The 19947-nt window shown below is 38.3% G+C and overlaps 1 protein-coding gene across 3 annotated transcripts in view; it reads left to right on the top strand.

The window, feature by feature from the left end:
* Positions 1-19947, top strand: part of TENM1 (teneurin transmembrane protein 1) — a gene marked incomplete at both ends in the record, with an annotated part of 582495 nt that overhangs the window by 277331 nt on the left and 285217 nt on the right. For 2 of the 3 annotated variants that reach the window (XM_079727498.1, XM_079727497.1), the window contains one exon: positions 10980-11132. In XM_079727498.1, the coding sequence (XP_079583624.1) occupies positions 10980-11132 (153 nt within the window). The remainder of the gene's footprint in view (positions 1-10979; positions 11133-19947) is intronic. The other variant, XM_079727499.1, reaches the window with a different exon arrangement.

Genomic DNA, 19947 nt, shown 5'->3' with positions numbered 1-19947 from the left:
GTCCTTTGTTGTCATTTCAACAATCTTTACAGCATCTTCACCAGGAGTAAATTCCATCTCAAGAAACCACTTTTTTTTTTTAACATCTTTATTGGAGTATAATTGCTTTACAATGGTGTGTTTCTGCTTTATAACAAAGTGAATCAGCTAGAAGTGTACATATATCCCCATATCCCCTCCCTCTGTGTCTTCCTCCCACCCTCCCTATGCCACCCCTCTAGGTGGTCACAAAGCACCGAGCTGATCTCCCTCTGCTATGCAACTGCTTCCCACTAGCTAGCTATTTTACATTTGGTAGTGTATATATGTCAATGCCACTCTCTCACTTCATCCCAGCTTACCCTTCCCCCTCCCCGTGTCCTCAAGTCCATTCTCTACATCTGCGTCTTTATTCCTGTCCTGCCCCTAGGTTCGTCAGAAGCATTTTTTTGTTTTTGTTTTTTAGATTGCATATATATGTGTTAGCATACGGTATTTGTTTTTCTCTTTCTGACTTACTTCACTCTGAATGACAGTCTCTAGGTCCACCCACGTCACTACAAATAACTCAATTTCGTTTCTTTTTATGGCTGAGTAATATTCCATTGTATATATGTACCACATCTTCTTTATCCATTCATCTGTTGATGGACACTTAGGTTGCTTCCATGTCCTGGCTATTGTAAATAGAGCTGCAGTGAGCATTGTGGTACATGACTGTTTTTGAATTATGGTTTTCTCGGTATATGCCCAGTAGTGGGATTGCTGGGTCATATGGTAGTTCTATTTTTAGTTTTTTAAGGAACCTCCATACTGTTCTCCATAGTGGCTGTATCAATTTACATTCCCACCAACAGTGCAAGAGGGTTCCCTTTTCTCCACACCCTCTCCAGCATTTATTGTTTCTAGATTTTTGATAAGGGCCATTCTGAATGGTGTGAGGTGATACCTCATTGTAGTTTTGATTTGCATTTCTCTAATGATGAATGATGTTGAGCATTCTTTCATGTTTTTGTTGGCAATCTGTATATCTTCTTTGGAGAAAAGTCTGTTTAGGTCTTCTGCCAATTTTGGATTGGGTTGTTTGTTTTTTTGATATAGAGCTGCATGAGCTGCTTGTAAATTTTGGAGATTAATCCTTTGTCAGTTGCTTTGTTTGCAAATATTTTCTCCCATTCTGAGGGTTGTCTTTTGGTCTTGTTTATGGTTTCCTTTGCTGTGCAAAAGTTTTGAAGTTTCATTTGGTCCCATTTGTTTATTTTTGTTTTTATTTCCATTTCTCTAGGAGGTGGGTCAAAAAGGATCTTGCTGTGATTTATGTCATAGAGTGTTTTGCCTATGTTTTTCTCTAAGAGTTTTATAGTGTCTGGCCTTACATTTAGGTCTTTAATCCATTTTGAGTTTTTGTTTTTTGTGTTTTTTTTTGCGGTACGTGGGCCTCTCACTGTTGTGGCCTCTCCTGTTGCGGAGCACAGGCTCCGGACGCGCAGGCTCAGCGGCCATGGCTCACGGGCCTAGCAGCTCCACGGCATGTGGGATATTCCCGGACCGGGGCATGAACCCGTGTCCCCTGCATCAGCAGGTGGACTCTCAACCACTGCGCCACCAGGGAAGCCCTTGTGTTTATTTTTGTTTATGGTGTCAGGCAGTGTTCTAATTTCATTATTTTACATGTAGCTGTCCAGTTTTCCCAACACCACTTATTGAAGAGGCTGTCTTTTCTCCACTGTATAGTCTTGCCTCCTTTATCAAAGATAAGGTGACCATATGTGCGTGGGTTTATCTCTGGGCTTTCTATCCTGTTCCATTGACGTATATTTCTGTTTTTGTGCCAGTACCATACTGTCATGATTTCTGTAGCTTTGTAGTATAGTCTGAAGTCAGGGAGCCTGATTCCTCCAGCTCCATTTTTCTTTCCCAATATTGCTTTGGCTATTAGGGGTCTTTTGTGTTTCCATACAAATTGTGAAATATTTTGTTCTAGTTCTGTGAAAAATGCCATTGGTAGTTTGATAGGGATTGCATTGAATCTGTAGATTGCTTTGGGTAGTAGAGTCATTTTCACAATGTTGATTCTTCCAATCCAAGAACATGGTACATCTCTCCATCTATTTGTATCATCTTTAATTTCTTTCATCAGTGTCTTATAATTTTCTGCATACAGGTCTTTTGTCTCCTTAGGTAGGTTTATTCCTAGATATTTTGTTCTTTTTGTTGCAGTGGTAAATGGGAGTGTTTTCTTAATTTCACTTTCAGATTTTTCATCATTAGTGTATAGGAAGGCAAGAGATTTCTGTGCATTAATTTTGTAACCTGCTACTTTATCAAATTCATTGATTAGCTCTAGTAGTAAGAGACCACTTTCTTTGCCCATCCATACAAAGCAACTCCTCTTCTGTTAAAGTATTATCCTGAGATTGCAGCAATTCAGTCACATCTTCAGGCTCCCCTTCTAATTCTCGTTCTCTTGCTATTTCCACCACATCTACAGTTACTTCCTCCACTGAAGTCTTGAACCCCTCAAAGTCATCCATGAGAGTTGGAATCAACTTCTTCCCAACTCCTGTTAATTTTGATATTTTGACCTCCTCCCATGAATCCCAAATGTTCTTAATGGCTTCTAGGACAGTGAATCCTTTCCAGAAGGTTTTTAATTTACTTTGCCCAGATCCATCAGAAGAATCACTGTCTATGGCAGCTATAGCCTTATGAAATGTATTTCTTAAATAGTGAGACTTGAAAGTTGAAATTACTCCTTGATCCATGGACTGCAGAATGGATGTTGTGTTAGAAGGCATGCAAACAACATGAATCTCATTGTACACCTCCATCAGAGCTCTTGCGTAACCACATGCATTGTCAGTGAGCAGGAATATTTTGAAAGGAATCTTTTTTTCTGAGCAGTGGGTCTCAACAGTGGGCTTAAAATATTCAGGAAAACATGTTGTAAACAGATGTGCTATCATCCAGGCTTTGTTCCTCCATTTATAGAGCACAGACTGGGTTGATTTAGCATAATTCTTAAGGGCCCTAGGATTTGCAGAATGGTTAATGAGCATTGACTTCAACTGAAAGTTACCAGCTGCATTACTCCCTAACAAGAGGGTCAGCCTGTCCTTTGAAGCTTTGAAGCCAGGCATTGACTTCTCCTCTCTCGCTATGAAAGTCCTAGATGGCATCTTCTTCCAGTAGAAGGTTGCTTCATCTACATTGAAAATCTGTTGTTTAAGGTATCCAGCTCATTATCTTAGCTAATTCTTCTGGATAACTTGCTGCAGCTTCTACATCAGCACTTGCTGCTTCTCCTTGCACTTTGTTGTTATGGAGACGGCTTCTTTCCTTAAACCTGACGAACCAACCTCTGCTGGCTTCAGACTTTTCTTCTGCAGCTTCCTCACCTCTCTCAGCCTTCATAGAATTAAAGGAGGAGGGCTTTCTCTGGAGCAGGCTTTGGCTTAAGGGAATATTGTGGCTGGTTTGATCTTCTATCCAGACCACTAAGACTTTCTCCAAATCAGCAATAAGGCAGTTTTGCTTTCTTATCATTCACGTGTTCACTGGAGTAGCACTTTTAATTTCCTTTAAGAACTTTTCCTTTGCATTCACAACTTGGCTAACTGGCACAAAAGGCCTATCTCAGTTTTCAACATGCCTTCCTTGCTAACCTTAATCATTTCTAGCTTTTAATTTAAAGTGAGCAATATGTGACTCTTCCTTTCACTTGGACACCCAGAGGACTTTGTAGGGTTAACTGGTCCAGTTTCAATATTACTGTGTCTCAGGGAATAGGGAGGCAGGAGGGGAGCAAGAGAGGCGGGGGAATGGCCAATGGAGCAGTCAGAACATACACAACATTTATCGATTAAGTTTTCTGTCTTATATGGGCTCGGTTCATGGCACCCCAAAGCAATTAAGGTAGTAACATCAAAGATCACTGATCACAGATCACCACAGCAAATATAATAAGAATGAAAAAGTTTGAAATATTGTGAGAATTACAAAAATGTGACACAGAGACATGAAGTGAGCAAATGCCGTTGGAAAAATGGTGTTGATAGACTTACTGGAGACAGGGTGGCCACAAACCTTCAATTAGTAAAAAATACAATAGCTGGGAAGCATAATAAAGCGAAATGAAGTAAAGCAAGGCATGCCTGTATGTGATTATTTCTTTAGTGCAGATTCCTAGAAGTGGAATTCCTTGGTCAAGGAACATTCCCAATTTAAATTTTGATAGACAATCAATAGCAATCACAAAATTGCTTTCCAAAGCTGATTTACCACTTTACAGTCTTATCAGCAGTGTTTAAGCAAGAGTACTTCTTGACTACCAGGTGCTGGGTTAGGTACCAGGGACAAAAAGATGAAGAAGACGTGGTACCCACCCTTTCAGTGCTTAAAATGATGAGGCATTCATATAAATAGGTATCTTCAACATAGCATGGTGCATTCTATAACAAGGTGCTAAAAGAGAAGCACCATATATCTCTTTGTGAAATGTTCTAGATAGTCAAGATCAGTACTGTCCAATAGAAATACAACCCACACCAACATATAATTTTAAATTTTATAGTTGCCACATTAAAAACGTAATAAGAAGCAGGTGGAGTTAACTTAAATAGATTTTTAATTTAATGAAATACATATCCAAAATATTAACACTTCAACGTGTAATCATTATGAAAATTATTAATTGGATAATTTGCATTCTTACTTTCATACGAAGTCTTTGACTTTGACTAACCACATTTCAAATGTTTTATAGACTCATGTGGTGAGTGGCTGCCATATTAGACAGTACAGACCTAGGTCATTCAGCATGTATTTCCTACATCTACTTCTGAAGCACTTCTGCAGTCTCTCCCTTATAAGTGAATATTTGCCTTTTGAAGGGACATGGAATGGGGAAGCATTATCAATTATAAACATTACCAGAGACCATCAGTCTTACTTAAGAGAAACAAAGACCAACATCCTAACAGAGAGTACAGAAAAATAACTGCAGAGAGGCTTGGAGGCTCCAGCCTATAGAAATATGCAAGTTAAGAAGAGCTTCTTCTGAAGTCAGGCTGCCTTGAGATCCAAGATGCTTGATTAAGTTTGACACTTGGGGACAGCGAGATACTCCATTTGTTACTTTAACTTTGTAATAAATTTATAATTTCGGAGCATAGCTCTTTGCAATTGGATAAAACAGGAAGGATAAGAATTATAAAATCTACAGGACTCAGCACTAAGGAACATTTGTGAGGAGAGCATTAGGGACTGCCATTCTTAATCAGCTGAAAAGACATTACTCCTGGAATATCTGAATAGGCAGACACATTCTGTCCGGCCATTGAACTTTAGTGAAGTGCAAATAATGGAACTGGTACTTCCTGAGAGATCTGGCTAGTGTCCAACCTTGCTCATTGAGTATGTATATTTTTTATATATGTCTTTAGGAAAAAGAACTTTGACTTTGTTTGGGGTCAGGAGTAGTTATATTAGACCTACTATTACCAGTAGTGTTCATTTGTAGGTATATGTTGGGGCATGTGTGATTTTAGTTTTATTACTTTCTATTCATTTGTAGTTTATTGGTGACCAGTTTGTGAAGTTGGTTAGAGCACAGAGATAACAGGATTATGGTTCCAATCCTGCTTTTTTTGTGGGGGGGGGGTTCGCGGTCCTCTCACTGTTGTGGCCTCTCCCGTTGCGGAGCACAGGCTCCGGACACGCAGGCTCAGCGGCCATGGCTCACGGGCCCAGCAGCTCCGCGGCATGTGGGATCCTCCTGGACCGGGGCACGAACCCGTGTCCCCTGCATCAGCAGGCGGACTCTCAACCACTGCGCCACCAGGGAAGCCCCCAATCCTGTTTTTGAGTTTTCCTACCACTCTTCTCTTTCCTAACTGAGCTCTGGCCACACTGAGCTCCTTAGTGTTCTTCATATATTCCGTACAAGACTTCAGGGTTTTCTGTAATTGCTGTTCTTTCTTCCTAGGAGGTTTTTCAACTAGATATTCATATGGCTTCACTTCATTCAAATCTTGGTTCAAATATTACCTACTCCAAGAGACCTTCCCTGACTACTCGGATTTATTTTTTTTCCTTTAGAGCATTTGTAACTACTGGACATTATTTCACTTATTTGTTTCTTTGTTTCTATATAGCCATATTATATTACACCATATATTTATTCATTGTCTGCCTCTCTTAACTTACCACCCTCTTACATGAGTTTTGGGGGGGTAGAGATTTTTTTTTTAATTCACTGCTGTAAACTTAGGAAAACAGTGCCTGGCACAAAGTAGGCACTCAAGAAATACTTGTTGAATCAATATATGAATATAACTTAACACTGCCCTCTTTGTTCATTACCAGTTGTACCCTTATTTCTAACCAGTGGGCTCATAATGTTTATACTTGGGTTTAGGGGACTTGCTTAAAGTGTGGCTATAAATACATAGCATAGATCTGAATGGTGATCTACTAGAAGGTAAGGACTCTGTATCTTCCTCATTGTGTATCCAAGGCTGATATGCAGCCAGTAGGTCCTGGTCAGGATATATTGGTTGTTTACATTCAACATCCGTATGGGTCAGCCAATACCTTTGCAGTCCTGGCTGTTTATTACCTTTTCCTGTATTCCCAACATTCCCTGTGTGCTCAGCATATGCTTTGAAAATACTTGTTGAATGAATCAATAAATACATCCCCACATCCCCATAATAGAAATATTACCATATCTTTCTAGTGGTGTGTTGGTATATCCCAAAGTTCAACATAGTTTTATGTATTGGTCTTAGTGTGAACAAAGTATTATTTATTTCTAATAGAACTCAAACACTGGAGTTATTTAGTTACCTCAGTCTACCCTGCACATAAATGCACTCTTTGATTTCCTTTCACAACTCAGTATATGGAAGTTCAGTTTGGAGGAGAGAAGAGACCCATAGCCTTGCCATAGTACCCATAGTCTGTAGCAAGTAATTTTCATTATATATTCACAAATAGGTACATCACACAAAAAAAATGGGTACATTACAAACAGCTCATTGCCTAGAAAAGGTATAAGTAAACTCAAAAAATTATCAAAAGGTATTTGACTAATTGTGCATACCTCTTTATCTGTCATGATTGGCTAGAAGCAGTCCATTTCATTTGATGGTGAAAAATTAAACCTTATTTTATTATTTTGAAGTGGTTCTCAGCACATGTATTTTCTCTCTCATTGTTAAGTGCCCTCAGGAAACTGGCTTAACTTAAATAAAGTATATAAAATAACCCCCTTGATCTGCAAAATGAGAACTACTATGCCTTTTGTTCCTTATGGCCCATCTAATTTCAAAAAAGTAACTGAACCAAGAAAGTCAAACACATTTTCAATTTAGCTTCTAATATCCATCATATTCAAATTATTAGGGGACTGAGTAGACTGAATTTTCTATAAAGCTGATAAATACCTTTAATTGGAGTGAGGATGTTGAACCAACTGTACTTTGAGTCTTTTGGCAAGGAAATCTCAGGGATGTCCCTACTATATAGCTCTATTAGCATGCCATACTGTACCTTATTCAAAACCAGTATCATTTGAGTTTCATTTGTTTCCAGTAATTGCAAGAGAAATTCATCAGGCAGTACTGGCCTTAATCCAAAGAAAAGGGTAGAAACCAATTAAATGCTTAAAAGTTTTAAGGATAAATTAGAAGGTAGGTGTTAGAAATCTCTTTAGCTCAACTAAAAGTGGATGAATGATTTTTAAATAGGCTATCTGGCTAGCTTTCTGGTTCTCGGTTGCTAATTCATATGCTATGTATTTGTGTTAGACATATAAATTAGCCCCTTTCAGTCTGCCTAGGAACATAAAGAAAAATATGAGATGGCTTATGAACAGATACACCTTTTTTTTTTTTTTTTTTGCCTTTTGGTAAGATTTGGTTGATTTGAAAATTGCAGTAAGAAAACAAATAAAAGGATGTCCCCAGCTTCTGTCCTAGGCACTGTTTTCTCCTAACGTTCTCTCCACTCAGTAATCTCATTTGCTCTCACTTCAACTGTTGCTTATGTGCATGTGTGATTCTAGTCTTGCCCTAGACCTAATATTTCTCCAGAACTTCAAACTCCTGTGTCTGGCATGACTATCTAGATAGCCCACCAGTCCCTGGAACCTGGAATCTCCAAATATTAATTCATTGTATTCCTCCCATCACGTCACCCTTCCCCAAACCATCTAGTAAGCATTCAACAAACACATATCCAGCACCAACTATTTGTAGCTAGTGCTGAGCTAAGTGCGAATTCCCTAACTCTGTTAAGGGTTCCACAGTGCTTTCAGTTATCAGGCTCAAAACCTTAACCGTTTTGGATTCCTCCCTTTCTGTCACTCTTTCCTATGCCCATCCCCAGCACACCTACACACATACACAAGCGTGCAAGCACACACCCACCCACTCATACACAGAGCTTGTTGCCAAATCCTGAAATGACATTTATGCAATTTCTCCTTAAGGAATCGCCTTCTTGGCATTCTCACAGCCACGGCCCTAAATGAGACACTCATCATTTTTCACCTAGATTATTGCAGTGCCATCCCAATTTGTGTTCTTGCAACATCTTTAGGCCTCCAACCCATCCTTCTCCACACTACTACCGGGTTTATCTTTCTACAAAGGGTGCTCTGATGATATCATTTATTTGCCTAGAAACCGTCAGTGCTTCTCATTGCTATTAAATTAATCTTCCTAAAGAAAATTGATCATAGCCCTCATCTGCTCAGAAAATAGCAGTGCCTCCCTGTTGCCCAGTAAATTGAATCCAAATACCTAAGTGTGGCATTCAATGCCCCCCACAATATGGCCCTTATCTACCCTTCCAGCCTTTACTTCCACTAACTTCTTTACGTAGCTAAACTCCAACCAACCCCATCAACATCCTTTGCCTCAAATACATCCTGTGCTTTACAAAGTCATATTTTGTTCAACCTGCCCCCTCACCCCACCCATTGTTGACACCTGCCCCACATATCCTTCAAGGTCTATCTCTAATCCTACTTCCTTCTTTAAATCATCCCTGATCAACCAAGCCAATTTTAATCTATTGTCCCTTTAGACCATTTCTTTTAAAACAAAAATTTCTTTGTTCCCCAGATGGCAAACATCACACATGTTCATTGTAAACAATATAGACAATACAGAAATCATAAAGAAGAAAATTAAAATCCTCCATAAACCCCGCATACTGTTACTATGTTGCAATACATCCTCCCAGCCCTTTCTCTCGCCACATAGCAACATATGTGCGCATGTGCATGCGCGCGCGCGCACACACACACACACAATGTAGATCATACTATTCATACTGTTTAGTAGCCTGATGTTTTTCATTTGATGCATCATAAATATTTCCCATGCCATTACATAGTCTTCTGCAACAAGATTTAATAAGTGCTTAATCTTGTATTATTTATAATATCATCAGTTATTTAATTAATCTCATCATGATGAATATTTAGATTGATCATAACTTTCTACTCATTTTTAAATGTTACAATGGGTAGACTTGTAGTTTGGTACACATTCATAGCTAATTCATAGAAATTGAATTGTTTGCTAAAAGATTAAGCCAAATTTCAAGTTTTCTTAATAAATGGTGCCACATTACCCTCCAGAAGGTGACTGGTTTTTTATACTCGCATCAGGAGTGTATGAGAGGGCTTCCCTGGTGGCGCAGTGGTTAAGAATCTGCCTGCCAGTGCAGGGGACATGGGTTTGAGCCCTGGTACAGGAAGATCCCACATGCCGTGGAGCAACTAAGCCTGTGCGCCACAACTACTGAGCCTGCGCTCTAGAGCCCCCAAGCCACAACTACTGAGCCCATGCACCACAACTACTGAAGCCTGGGCACCTAGAGCCCATGCTCTGCAACAAGAGAAGCCACCGCAGTGAGAAGCCCACGCACCGCAACGAAGAGTAGCCCCTGCTCGCCACAACTAGAGAAAGCCCCCGTGCAATCTAAAAAAAGATTTGTCAATCTAAAAAAAGATTGACTTAAAAAAAAAAGTGTATGAGAGTGCCCACTTTCCTGCATGCTGATCAACACTGAGTATTTTTTAATTGTATGATAGCAATTTTTTAAAATAAATTTATTTATTTATTTTTGGCTGCGTTGGGTCTTCGTTGCTGCACGGGGACTTTCTCTAGTTGCGGCGAGCGGGGGCTACTCTTCGTTGCGGTGCAGAGGCTTCTCACTGCGGTGGCTTCTCTTGTTGTGGGGCACGGGCTCTAGGCACACAGGCTTCAGTAGTTGTGGCTCGCGGGCTCTACAGCGCAGGCTCAGTAGTTGTGGCGCACGGGCTTAGTTGCTCTGCAACATGTGGGATCTTCCCGGACCAGGGATCGAACCCGTGTGCTCTGCATTGGCAGGTAGATTCTCAACCATTGCGCCACCAGGGAAGCCCTATGATAGCAATTTGAACCTGTATTACCTCAATTATTCTGTGTATTATCATTATTTTATACTTGTATTATTTCCAGCTCCTACCCTAATAGGCATCTAGATGTTAACATCTGCAGTAGCTATCACAGGACCTTATGCATACTAGGCACTCAGGAAATATTTGCTGAATTGAATTGAACGAGGGCCATAGAGAAGGTCTCTCATGTTCTCGCGATAGCCTGTCCACCATTACTCTGCGGTTTCCATGTGCAAACTAGAGTTACACGACTAAGGGAAATGGAAGAGGAAGGGGTCACAGCACTGAGGAGCAGAGTCCAATCCCACTGTAATTGCTTAACCAGAATTTCAATTTCTGCTATCACTGGGATAGCTTCAGCCTCAAAAGTTTAAGCACTGTTTGGGAAAGTCGCTACATGTGTGATGTGGGTATCAACTCCAGGTTGCTTGGCCTAACTGAAAGAAAACCAGTCATGGCATTTTTGGGTGGAAAGGGACAGCTGGTTTAGAGACCTTTTTTGACAAGTCTGGAATAAGTTCATGTATGGCTTGTTTTCTTGCAGCAGTACATTTGTTCGGCCTGACTTGGCAGTTGCAACCAGCTGAAGGACAGCTCTATGAAAATGGAGTTAGCAAGGGGAACAGAGGGACTGAATCCATGGATACCACTTACTCTCCAATTGGAGGAAAAGTTTCCAATAAATCAGAGAAAAAAGGTACAGTGATCAAAGTGACTGATTGATTATTGATTACTTTTCTTCTAATTTAGTCATTAGAACCAAACCTGGGATGGTTTCACTTCACATTAAATTTCATGATCACTCGAAAGAAATACTCTACGTGGACAGAATAAATACATGTAAATATCTTGTGAAAGCAGATTTTCCTTTCTCTAGTGCCTTGAATATAAACCAATTAAACTTTTTAAATATGTTGGCAATTTTGAAAATAGATAAATATTTACAGGTTGGAGGTTTCAATACAATGGAAATTGCATTTCGCATATAAGTACCCTGAAGCAACGTGGGATTTTGATTAAGTTCTCTGTGTCCAAGCCCAGCATTTATATATAACACTTTACAAAGGGTATATGGAAATTTCTTCTGTTTATAATAAGAAAATGCCTTCTATGTGTAATACAAGGGCGAATGTTTATGTCAAAGTGGGGGAATATGAATTTTTTTCCTAGCTGGGAAACATGAATTCTTCCTAGTTGGGGAAAAGAAAGAAGCACTTTGAGTACTGAATTTTTAAATTTAACCAACATAAGCTTGAACTACCTGACATTTACAATAAATGTCACAGTACTGTACCAGCAGTCCCAACATTTTATTCATGTTGAATGATCTTAGTCTTAATATTCAAATATTGAAAATAACTGGAAATTTGTATTGTGATTTCTCTTGATATAAGATACAGTACAGAGGGCCTTGAGCCATGTAAAATATCGGGATGTCAATTCAAAAAGTAGAAATTGAAAACAAAACGTATAGCCAGTACTATCCTAAACATTTTTAGATTAAATATAAACAGATGAATGAATGAATGACCCAAACCCTACCCTTAAATTAAGAAGCTTATAATTTTATAGAGGTGGAAAATCAGTTTTGGTTCATTAGTTGAAAATAAGAGATTTTTATAGTTGTTTCAATGACTACTCTTGTGTTTTTAGTTCCTTCTGCGGAGTTATTTGTGGGTTTTGTTTTATTTTTGTTTGCTTTTGAAAAAGGAACTTTGCTTTGGTCTATGCTTCAGTAAAAATTAATGCTTAGGGTTCAGGAAAACATTATGGTTTATTCCAGTTTTCAATTCACAGTGCAGTTTGCTTTATGTCCTTTAGAATTACTGTTTCTAGCCTGGGCTGAACTTTCCCAGCAATTTCATTGTTGCTGCTGAGAGGGGCTGAGGGTAGTGCAGGGGTCAGAAATGGCAGAGGAAAGGGTCTGAATACACTTGGACATTTTCTCCCTTACCTTCTCTCCTGCTATTTGATTCCTTTATATCTGCAAGTACAAGAGCCACCATTTGGTATCATATGCTTAGGGATTTTTTTTGCCAGTCACACTGAAAATCATGAATTATCTGTTTGATGAAAATGAAGCATACAAGACAGCAGAAGGTCATCACATAGTTGTCATCAGAGCATATTCATTTTTTTATTCTAATTCAGATTTCTAGAATTCCTTTCCAAAAAATAGTTTGATGATGATGACTAAATTGTATTAAACAGTTACCATGTGCCAAGGGTTACTCCAGACACTAAACATGCATTTATATCATGAAAGTAATGCTATGGTCTTCATTTTCCAAATGAGAAATAGAAGCACAGAGAGTTTAAGTCATTTGCCCAAGGTCACAGAGCTAGAAACTGGTGGTCTGATTCCAGAGACTTGTCTCTTAACTTCTGCATTATACTGAAATCCACACATGAAACATATATGAAAACCACAAAAGACATTTTATGCCCTGAAAACAAAGCCCCAGTGTCTATTCATGATAGATTTTAGGTAAATTCTGTATTTTAATGTGTTGTGACAAGTTTCATAAATGGAAAATGTTTTTAAGTTTCTGCTCAATTACAACAAGCAGGCCAAACCAATTTCTTTATTAAGAAAAATCATTAAAGGTTGATGCCATATATACCAAATTATTATCTTAAACTGACTTTTTATGGAAGTCTGGACAAAACGTTAACAATAGCTGCACATCGTAGTTCTGTTATATTATATTAGGTCTTTACTGTGTATTACTTACCAAGTAAAAACATAGCTCCTCTTTTATAAAGTCCTGTGTATACTAAACCAAGCCTTGCAGAAGATGTAATATACTATAAGGATATTTTCAGATGGTCACCTGTATCCTTTTACAATTTTCTAGACATCACACAACCCCATAAATACAATTCTAAACTCGAAAACCAGGTAATTCTTTTTACACTGTTTTCTTTACTCTCCTAGAGGGTTGAACAGTATAGCACTGTAGTTAAGAGCCTGGACTCTGGAGTCAGGTTTGGCTTTGAATACTGACTTTGTCATTTGCTGGCACTCCAACCTCAGGCAGTTAATTGACACAGCCTTGCTGAACCAGTGTCCTCACCTGCAACATATGGATGATAATATAGTACCTGTCGCATAGGGTGGCTGTAAGGAGTAAGTGAGACAATGGATGTAAAGCACATTGTTTAATTTAGCAAAATAATTATTATTGGGTCAGATGATTGGAAAATTACCTTGTATTGGCACCCTATTGGATACTATAGATCCTGCTTTCAAACTGACATCAACTTTTTTATGAATGATGGCCTCCTTAGGATTTACATGTTTTCTCTCTTTAAAGTTTGATTTCTCTTTACTTACCAATTTAACATATATTATTTTTAAATTATCATCACTTTCATCATCAAAGGCATGGATAAGTAGAATGGCACTTTAAAAATAATCAAATTCTACTGGAATTGGTTCCCCATTAACAGTAGCTATATGTATCTGCTTCTCATTAGATTAAAGAATTTTCTCACCACTTAATTTTCAAAATGAAAGAAAAAAAGTGTATTTGATTATATATATTTAGTATGCTAAAATTTTCTTTTTAAAATTTATTTGAATAATTTAAACTTAATTTCAAAAAGAAGATATGTCACAACCATATGTCAGAATCTACCAGAAAAATCAGTTATCAATTGTTCACTAATGTAAAATTGAAAGTATTGCACTAAAACAGGCCCTACTACCTTAGAAGCTTACAAACTAGTCATAACTCACTCTTTCTCTTTAACTTGTAAATATTAGGTAACAGCTGGTTTAAACAGAGCAGAAGATATGAACAAATGAAAGACTTGTTCCTAGACCTGAGTCATGTAAAGTCCATAAATTGAACTGAAAATAATTACAGTGTAACTTATCAACCAGTATAGAATGTTAAAATCTTAAAGATTATCAAATCCAATATCATTATTTAAAGATGAAGAAACTGAGGTCCAGAGAGGTCAAGAACACACAGGGATGGTGGTGCAGTTGTTGAGAATCTGCCTGCCAATGCAGGGGACACGGGTTCGAGCCCTGGTCTGGGAAGATCCCACATGCCGCGGAGCAACTAGGCCCGTGAGCCACAACTACTGAGCCTGCGCGTCTGGAGCCTGTGCTCCGCAATGAGAGCCCGTGACAGTGAGAGGCCCGCGCACCGCGATGAAGAGTGGCCCCTGCTTGCCGCAACTAGAGAAAGCCCTCGCACAGAAACAGAGACCGAACACACCCATAAAGGAAGGAAGGAAGGGAGGGAGAAAGGGAGAAAGGAAGAAAGGGAGAAAGGAAGAAAGGAAAGAAAGAAAGAAAACACACAGAGAACTGGGACTAGAACCAAGGACTCCTGGTTCCACCTCTTCTGTTTTCTCTTCTGTTATTGTAATAATGCAACACAATCTAAACATGTAAATTCCTAAAGAGGTTTTCTAAGGGGGAATCAAAGACAGAAACTGAGCTGGTAAGAACATTAATTTTATTCAGGCTATTGCAATAGGGAGAGCACCCCAGGTTCAAAGATCAGTTTTGCCTAAGGCTTTTATAGGAGGAGTACATGAGCTACAAGCGGGATGATTTACAGTTGGAATTGTTTTGTACTCGGGGCAAATCTCAGTGAGTCAGATGAACAGGAAATGTTTTCTCTGTGTCTAGCTAGTTGAAGGGGAACAAACAGTTCTAAACTCCGATAATTATTTGTGAAAGAACGGGAAATTGGAGGGTCTGGATCTGGTTTTTCAGCAGGTTCCAGCAAAAGGGGAAAGGTCTGTGTTTGGCCTTGTCACAGGTAAACAAAGGAGTCATGTGCAGTTCTTATGGGAGTGCTGAGAAAGAACGGACAGAGAGCCTTCTCTAATAAGTCTTCGGGAAAAGGGTTTTCAGTTTGGTTATTTTTGCTTATTTATTTGTTTGTTTTGTGGTAAGCCACTTCCTAAATCATAAAAGGGTGGAAGGATATCTGAAGGCAAAAGGTTGGGGTAATCTCTTAACCAACTCTGTTTTCCAGGGGCATAGGGCTCAGGTAAAATCCAACATTGTCAGTAACAGTCTGAATGAGGAAGAAGTTTATTGGGTAGATGAGGGTACTGAATTCCTGCAGGTTGGATGCCCAGGAACAAAAAGGGTGGATGGAGAGACAGAAAACTAAAGGACACTAAAGACAACCTTTATCTCCTTTACAATTTTTGCAAAAGGCTGGCCTTGGGAGGAAGTGACATTTCTTTTAAGTTCATCCTACAAAATCTATCTCCGCAAAGTTGAAGGAAAAAAAAGACATTTTCTAGTCAATGTCTGTTGAATATACGACCATGTAAACAACGTATAGCCGATTGATATGACACAATCTATAGCCTGTCGTGAAGATGCTTCAGCCAGGACCAAACTGTGACTATAGCTTCACCTGTCTGGGCTCCAGTTTCTCCTCTGAAAAAAAAGGGAGTTGGCTTTGCAGGGAAGGAAAAATAATTTTCCCTTTACCCTTCAGGTTCTTGGCTGAGACCCCCTTGTAATAAAAAGAAAGATAAATTAGGAGAAAAACAAGCAAGTTAAATAACATGTGCACCTCCTGTTTTCATGGGAGAGACCCAGGAAAACTGAGCACCTCCGGGAAATGACCCAAGCCATCACCTTAGGTACCATCTCATCTGAAAACAAAAGATGTGAGGGGAGTCAGTTAAGGGAGGGTATCAGGAAAAGCGCAGTAAATGGAGCATGGGTGTTATGCAGATTTAAGTCATTTCCTTCTCCTTTGATCAATTAGCCATTCCAAGTAAAAGTTGACCTATTTTTGCAAAAGGGGATATACTCCTGGGAAGTGGTGGAAATGTGTGTCTGTAAAATTTGTAAACCGCATCTTCCCATTTAAAGTACTTGCAGAGAATTCTGTTGTCATTCAAATAATTAATTCCCAGTTTTCTGCATTATAAGTTTCGGTTTTTGACATGTATATAACAATAATCATATGCACTTAGAAAGCATTTGCAGTTTCAGAATACTTTAATGTCTTTTATCCACATAACAGTTTTATGCTGTAGCAGCTATTGTTACCCTTGTTTTATAGTTGAAAAGGAGAACACAAGAAGGTTAAGTGACTTGCCTTGCATAATAGACATAACTACAGGCAGAGCTGAGATTAGGATCCAATCTCTTTACTGTTATCTCAGCACCCTTTTTTGGGTCTTTTCTTTCTTTTTTACAAAATTCTTTTCTCAAGGCCAGTTGTTTAAGTAACAGCTGTCTTGATTAAAGATCTCAATGCTAATAGTCACATCCCTTCCCTAAGAATACTTTTTTTTTTTGCCATTTTCTGCACTGTTTTTTTTATTGATATTTTATTGTCCTTATAATTTCTTTGAAGTCTTTTATTCTCCCACTACATACATTACCATATCTTCCCCATGTGGATAGTCATCTTTAGTTATACCCTTTCTAGTCCCACTACCAATATAGTCACCATATCCACCATGTTTTATCAATTTTCTCTTGCTGTATCCTTAACATCTATTTTCTAAAACATTCTGGTTGCCATCACTACTTAATTTCAGACGTATACTTAATCTTCTCACCTGTCTCCATAGTGTTCTGCATTTTCTATTTAAAAAACTTTTTTTTGAAATATAGTTGATTTACAATATTATATTAATTTCAGGTGTACAGCATAGTGATTCAGTATTTTTACAGATTATACTCCATTAAAAGTTATTACGAGATAATGGCTATAACTCCCTGTGCTATACAATATATCTTTGTTGCTTATCTATTTTATACATAGTAGCTTGTATCTCTTAACCCCATATCCCTAATTTGCCACTTCCCTCTCCCCACTGGTAACCATTAGTTTTTTTACATCTGTTAATCTCCTTCTGTTTTGCATATATGTTCATTTGTATTATTGTTTAGATTCCATATATAAGTGATATCATACAGTATTTGTCTTTGTCTCACTTATTTCACAAAGCATAATATTCTCTAGGCCTATCCGTGTTGCTGCAGCTTGCAGTATTTCATTCTTTATTATGGCTGAGTAATATTCCATTGTATATACATACCACATCTTCTTAAGCTAGTCACCTGTTGATGGGCACTAGGGTTCCTTCCATGTCTTGGCTATTGTAAATAGAGCTGCTATGAACATTAGGGTGCATGTATCTTTTCACTTTTCCAGTTGTATACCCAGGAGTTGGATTGCTGGATCACATGGTGGTTTAATTTTTAGAGGAAACTCCATACTGTTTTCCACAGTGGGTGCATCAATTTACATTCCCACCAACAGTGTATAAGTATTCCCTTTGCTCCACATCCACTCCAGCATTGATTATTTGTAGACTTTTTGATGATAGCCATTCTGACAAGTGTGAGGTGAGATCTCATTGTTGTTTTGATTTGCATTTCTCTAGCAATTAGCGATGTTGAGCATCTTTTCATGTTAGCCATCTGTATATCTTCTTTGGAAAAATGTCTGTTCAGGTCTTTTTCCCATTTTTTGATTGGGTTGTTTGGTTTTTTTTTATATTGAGTTGTAAGAGCTATTTATATATTTTAGGTATTAACCCCTTGTTGGTCATATCATTTATAAATATTTTCTTCCATTCAATAGGCAGTCTTTTCATTTTGTCACTGGTTTCCTTTGCTGCGCAAAAGCTTTTAAGTTTGATTAGGTCCCACTTGTTTATTTTTGCTTTTATTTCTTTTCCCTTAGGAGACAGAGCCAAAAAAATATTGCTATGATTTATGTCAAAGAATGTTCTGCCTACGTTCTCTTCTAGGAGTTTTACGGTTTCAGGTATTACATTTAGGTTTTTAATCCATTTTGAGTTTATTTTTGTATCCAACTTGTTTATTTTTGCTTTCATTTCTTTTCCCTTAGGAGACAGATCCAAAAAGATATTGCTATGATTTATGTCAAAGAATGTTCTGCCTGTGTTCTCTTCTAGCAGTTTTATGGTTTCAGGTATTACATTTAGGTCTTTAATCCATTTTGAGTTTATTTTTGTATATGGTATGAGGAAATGTTCTGATCTCATTGTTTTACGTGTGTCTGTCCAGTTTTCCTAGTACCACTTGTTGGAGAGACTGTCTTTTCTCCATTGTATATTCTTGCCTCCTTTGTCATAGATTAATTGACGATAGGTGCATGGGTTTTATTTCTGGGCTCTCTATTCTATTTCATTGATCGATGTGTCTGTTTTAGTGCCAGTACTGTGCTTTTTTTTTTTTTTTTTTTTTTTTTGTGGTATGCGGGCCTCTCACTGTTGTGGCCTCTCCCGTTGCGGAGCACAGGCTCCGAACGCACAGGCTCAGCGGCCATGGCTCACGGGCCCAGTCGCTCCGCGGCATGTGGGATCTTCCCGGACCGGGACACAAACCCGTGTCCCCTGCATCGGCAGGTGGACTCTCAACCACTGCGCCACCAGGGAAGCCCCAGTACTGTGCTTTTTGATTGCTGTGGCTTTGTATTATAGTATGAACTCTGGGAGTGTGATACCTCCAGCTTTGTTCTTTATCCTCAGGATTGCTTTGGCAATTCAGGGTCTTTTGTGGTTCCATATGAGTTTTAGTATTATTTGTTCTAGTTCTGTGAAAAATGTCATGGATATTTTGATAGGAATTGCATTAAATCTGTAGATTGCTTTAGGTAGTATGGACATTTTAACAATATTAATTCTTCTAATGAAAGAGCATGGGGTATCTTCCCATTTCTTTGTATCATCTTCAGTTTCCTTCATCAATGTTTATAGTTTTCAGAGTATAGGTCTTTCACCTCCTTGATTAAGTTTTTCCTAGATATTTTATTCCTTCTCTTTCTGATAGTTAATTATTATATAGAAAAGCAACAGATTTCTGTATATTAATCTTGTATCCTGCAACTTTGTGGAATTCATTTATTAGTTCTAATAGTTTTTCGGTGGAGACTTTAGGGTTTTCTATATAAAGTATCATGTTATCTGCAAAAAGTGACAGTTTTAATTCTTCCTTTCCAGTTTGGATGCTTTTATTTCTTTTTCTTGTCTGATTTTTGTGGCTAGGACTTCCAGTACTATGTTAAATAGAAGTGGTGAGAGTGGCCATCCTTGTCTTGCTCCTGAATTTAGAGGAAATGCTTTCAGTTTTACACCCTTGAGTATGATGTTAGCTGTGGGTTTGTCATAAATGGCCTTTATTATGTTGAGATTTTTTCCCTCTATACCCACTTTGATGAGAGTTTTTATCAATGGATGTTAAATTTTTGTCAACTGCTTTTTCTGTGTCTATTGAGATGATCATGTGATTTCTATTTCTATTCTTCCTTTTGTCAATGTTGTGTATCACATTGATTGATTTGTGAATTTTGAAGCATCCTTGTGTCCTTGGCATAACTCCAACTTGATCATGGTGTCTGATTCTTTTTGTGTATTGTTGGATTTGGTTTGCTAATATTTTGTTGAGGATTTTTGCATCTATATTCATCAGAGATATTGGCCTGTAATTTTCTTTTTTTATCATGTCTTTGTCTGATTTTGGTATCAGGGTAATGGTG

The sequence above is a fragment of the Hyperoodon ampullatus genome (assembly GCF_949752795.1).
Source record: "Hyperoodon ampullatus genome assembly, chromosome: X".
Lineage (NCBI taxonomy): Eukaryota > Metazoa > Chordata > Mammalia > Artiodactyla > Ziphiidae > Hyperoodon > Hyperoodon ampullatus.
The sequence above is the reverse complement of the archived record's forward strand: the minus strand, read 5'-3'. Positions and strand labels throughout refer to the sequence as shown.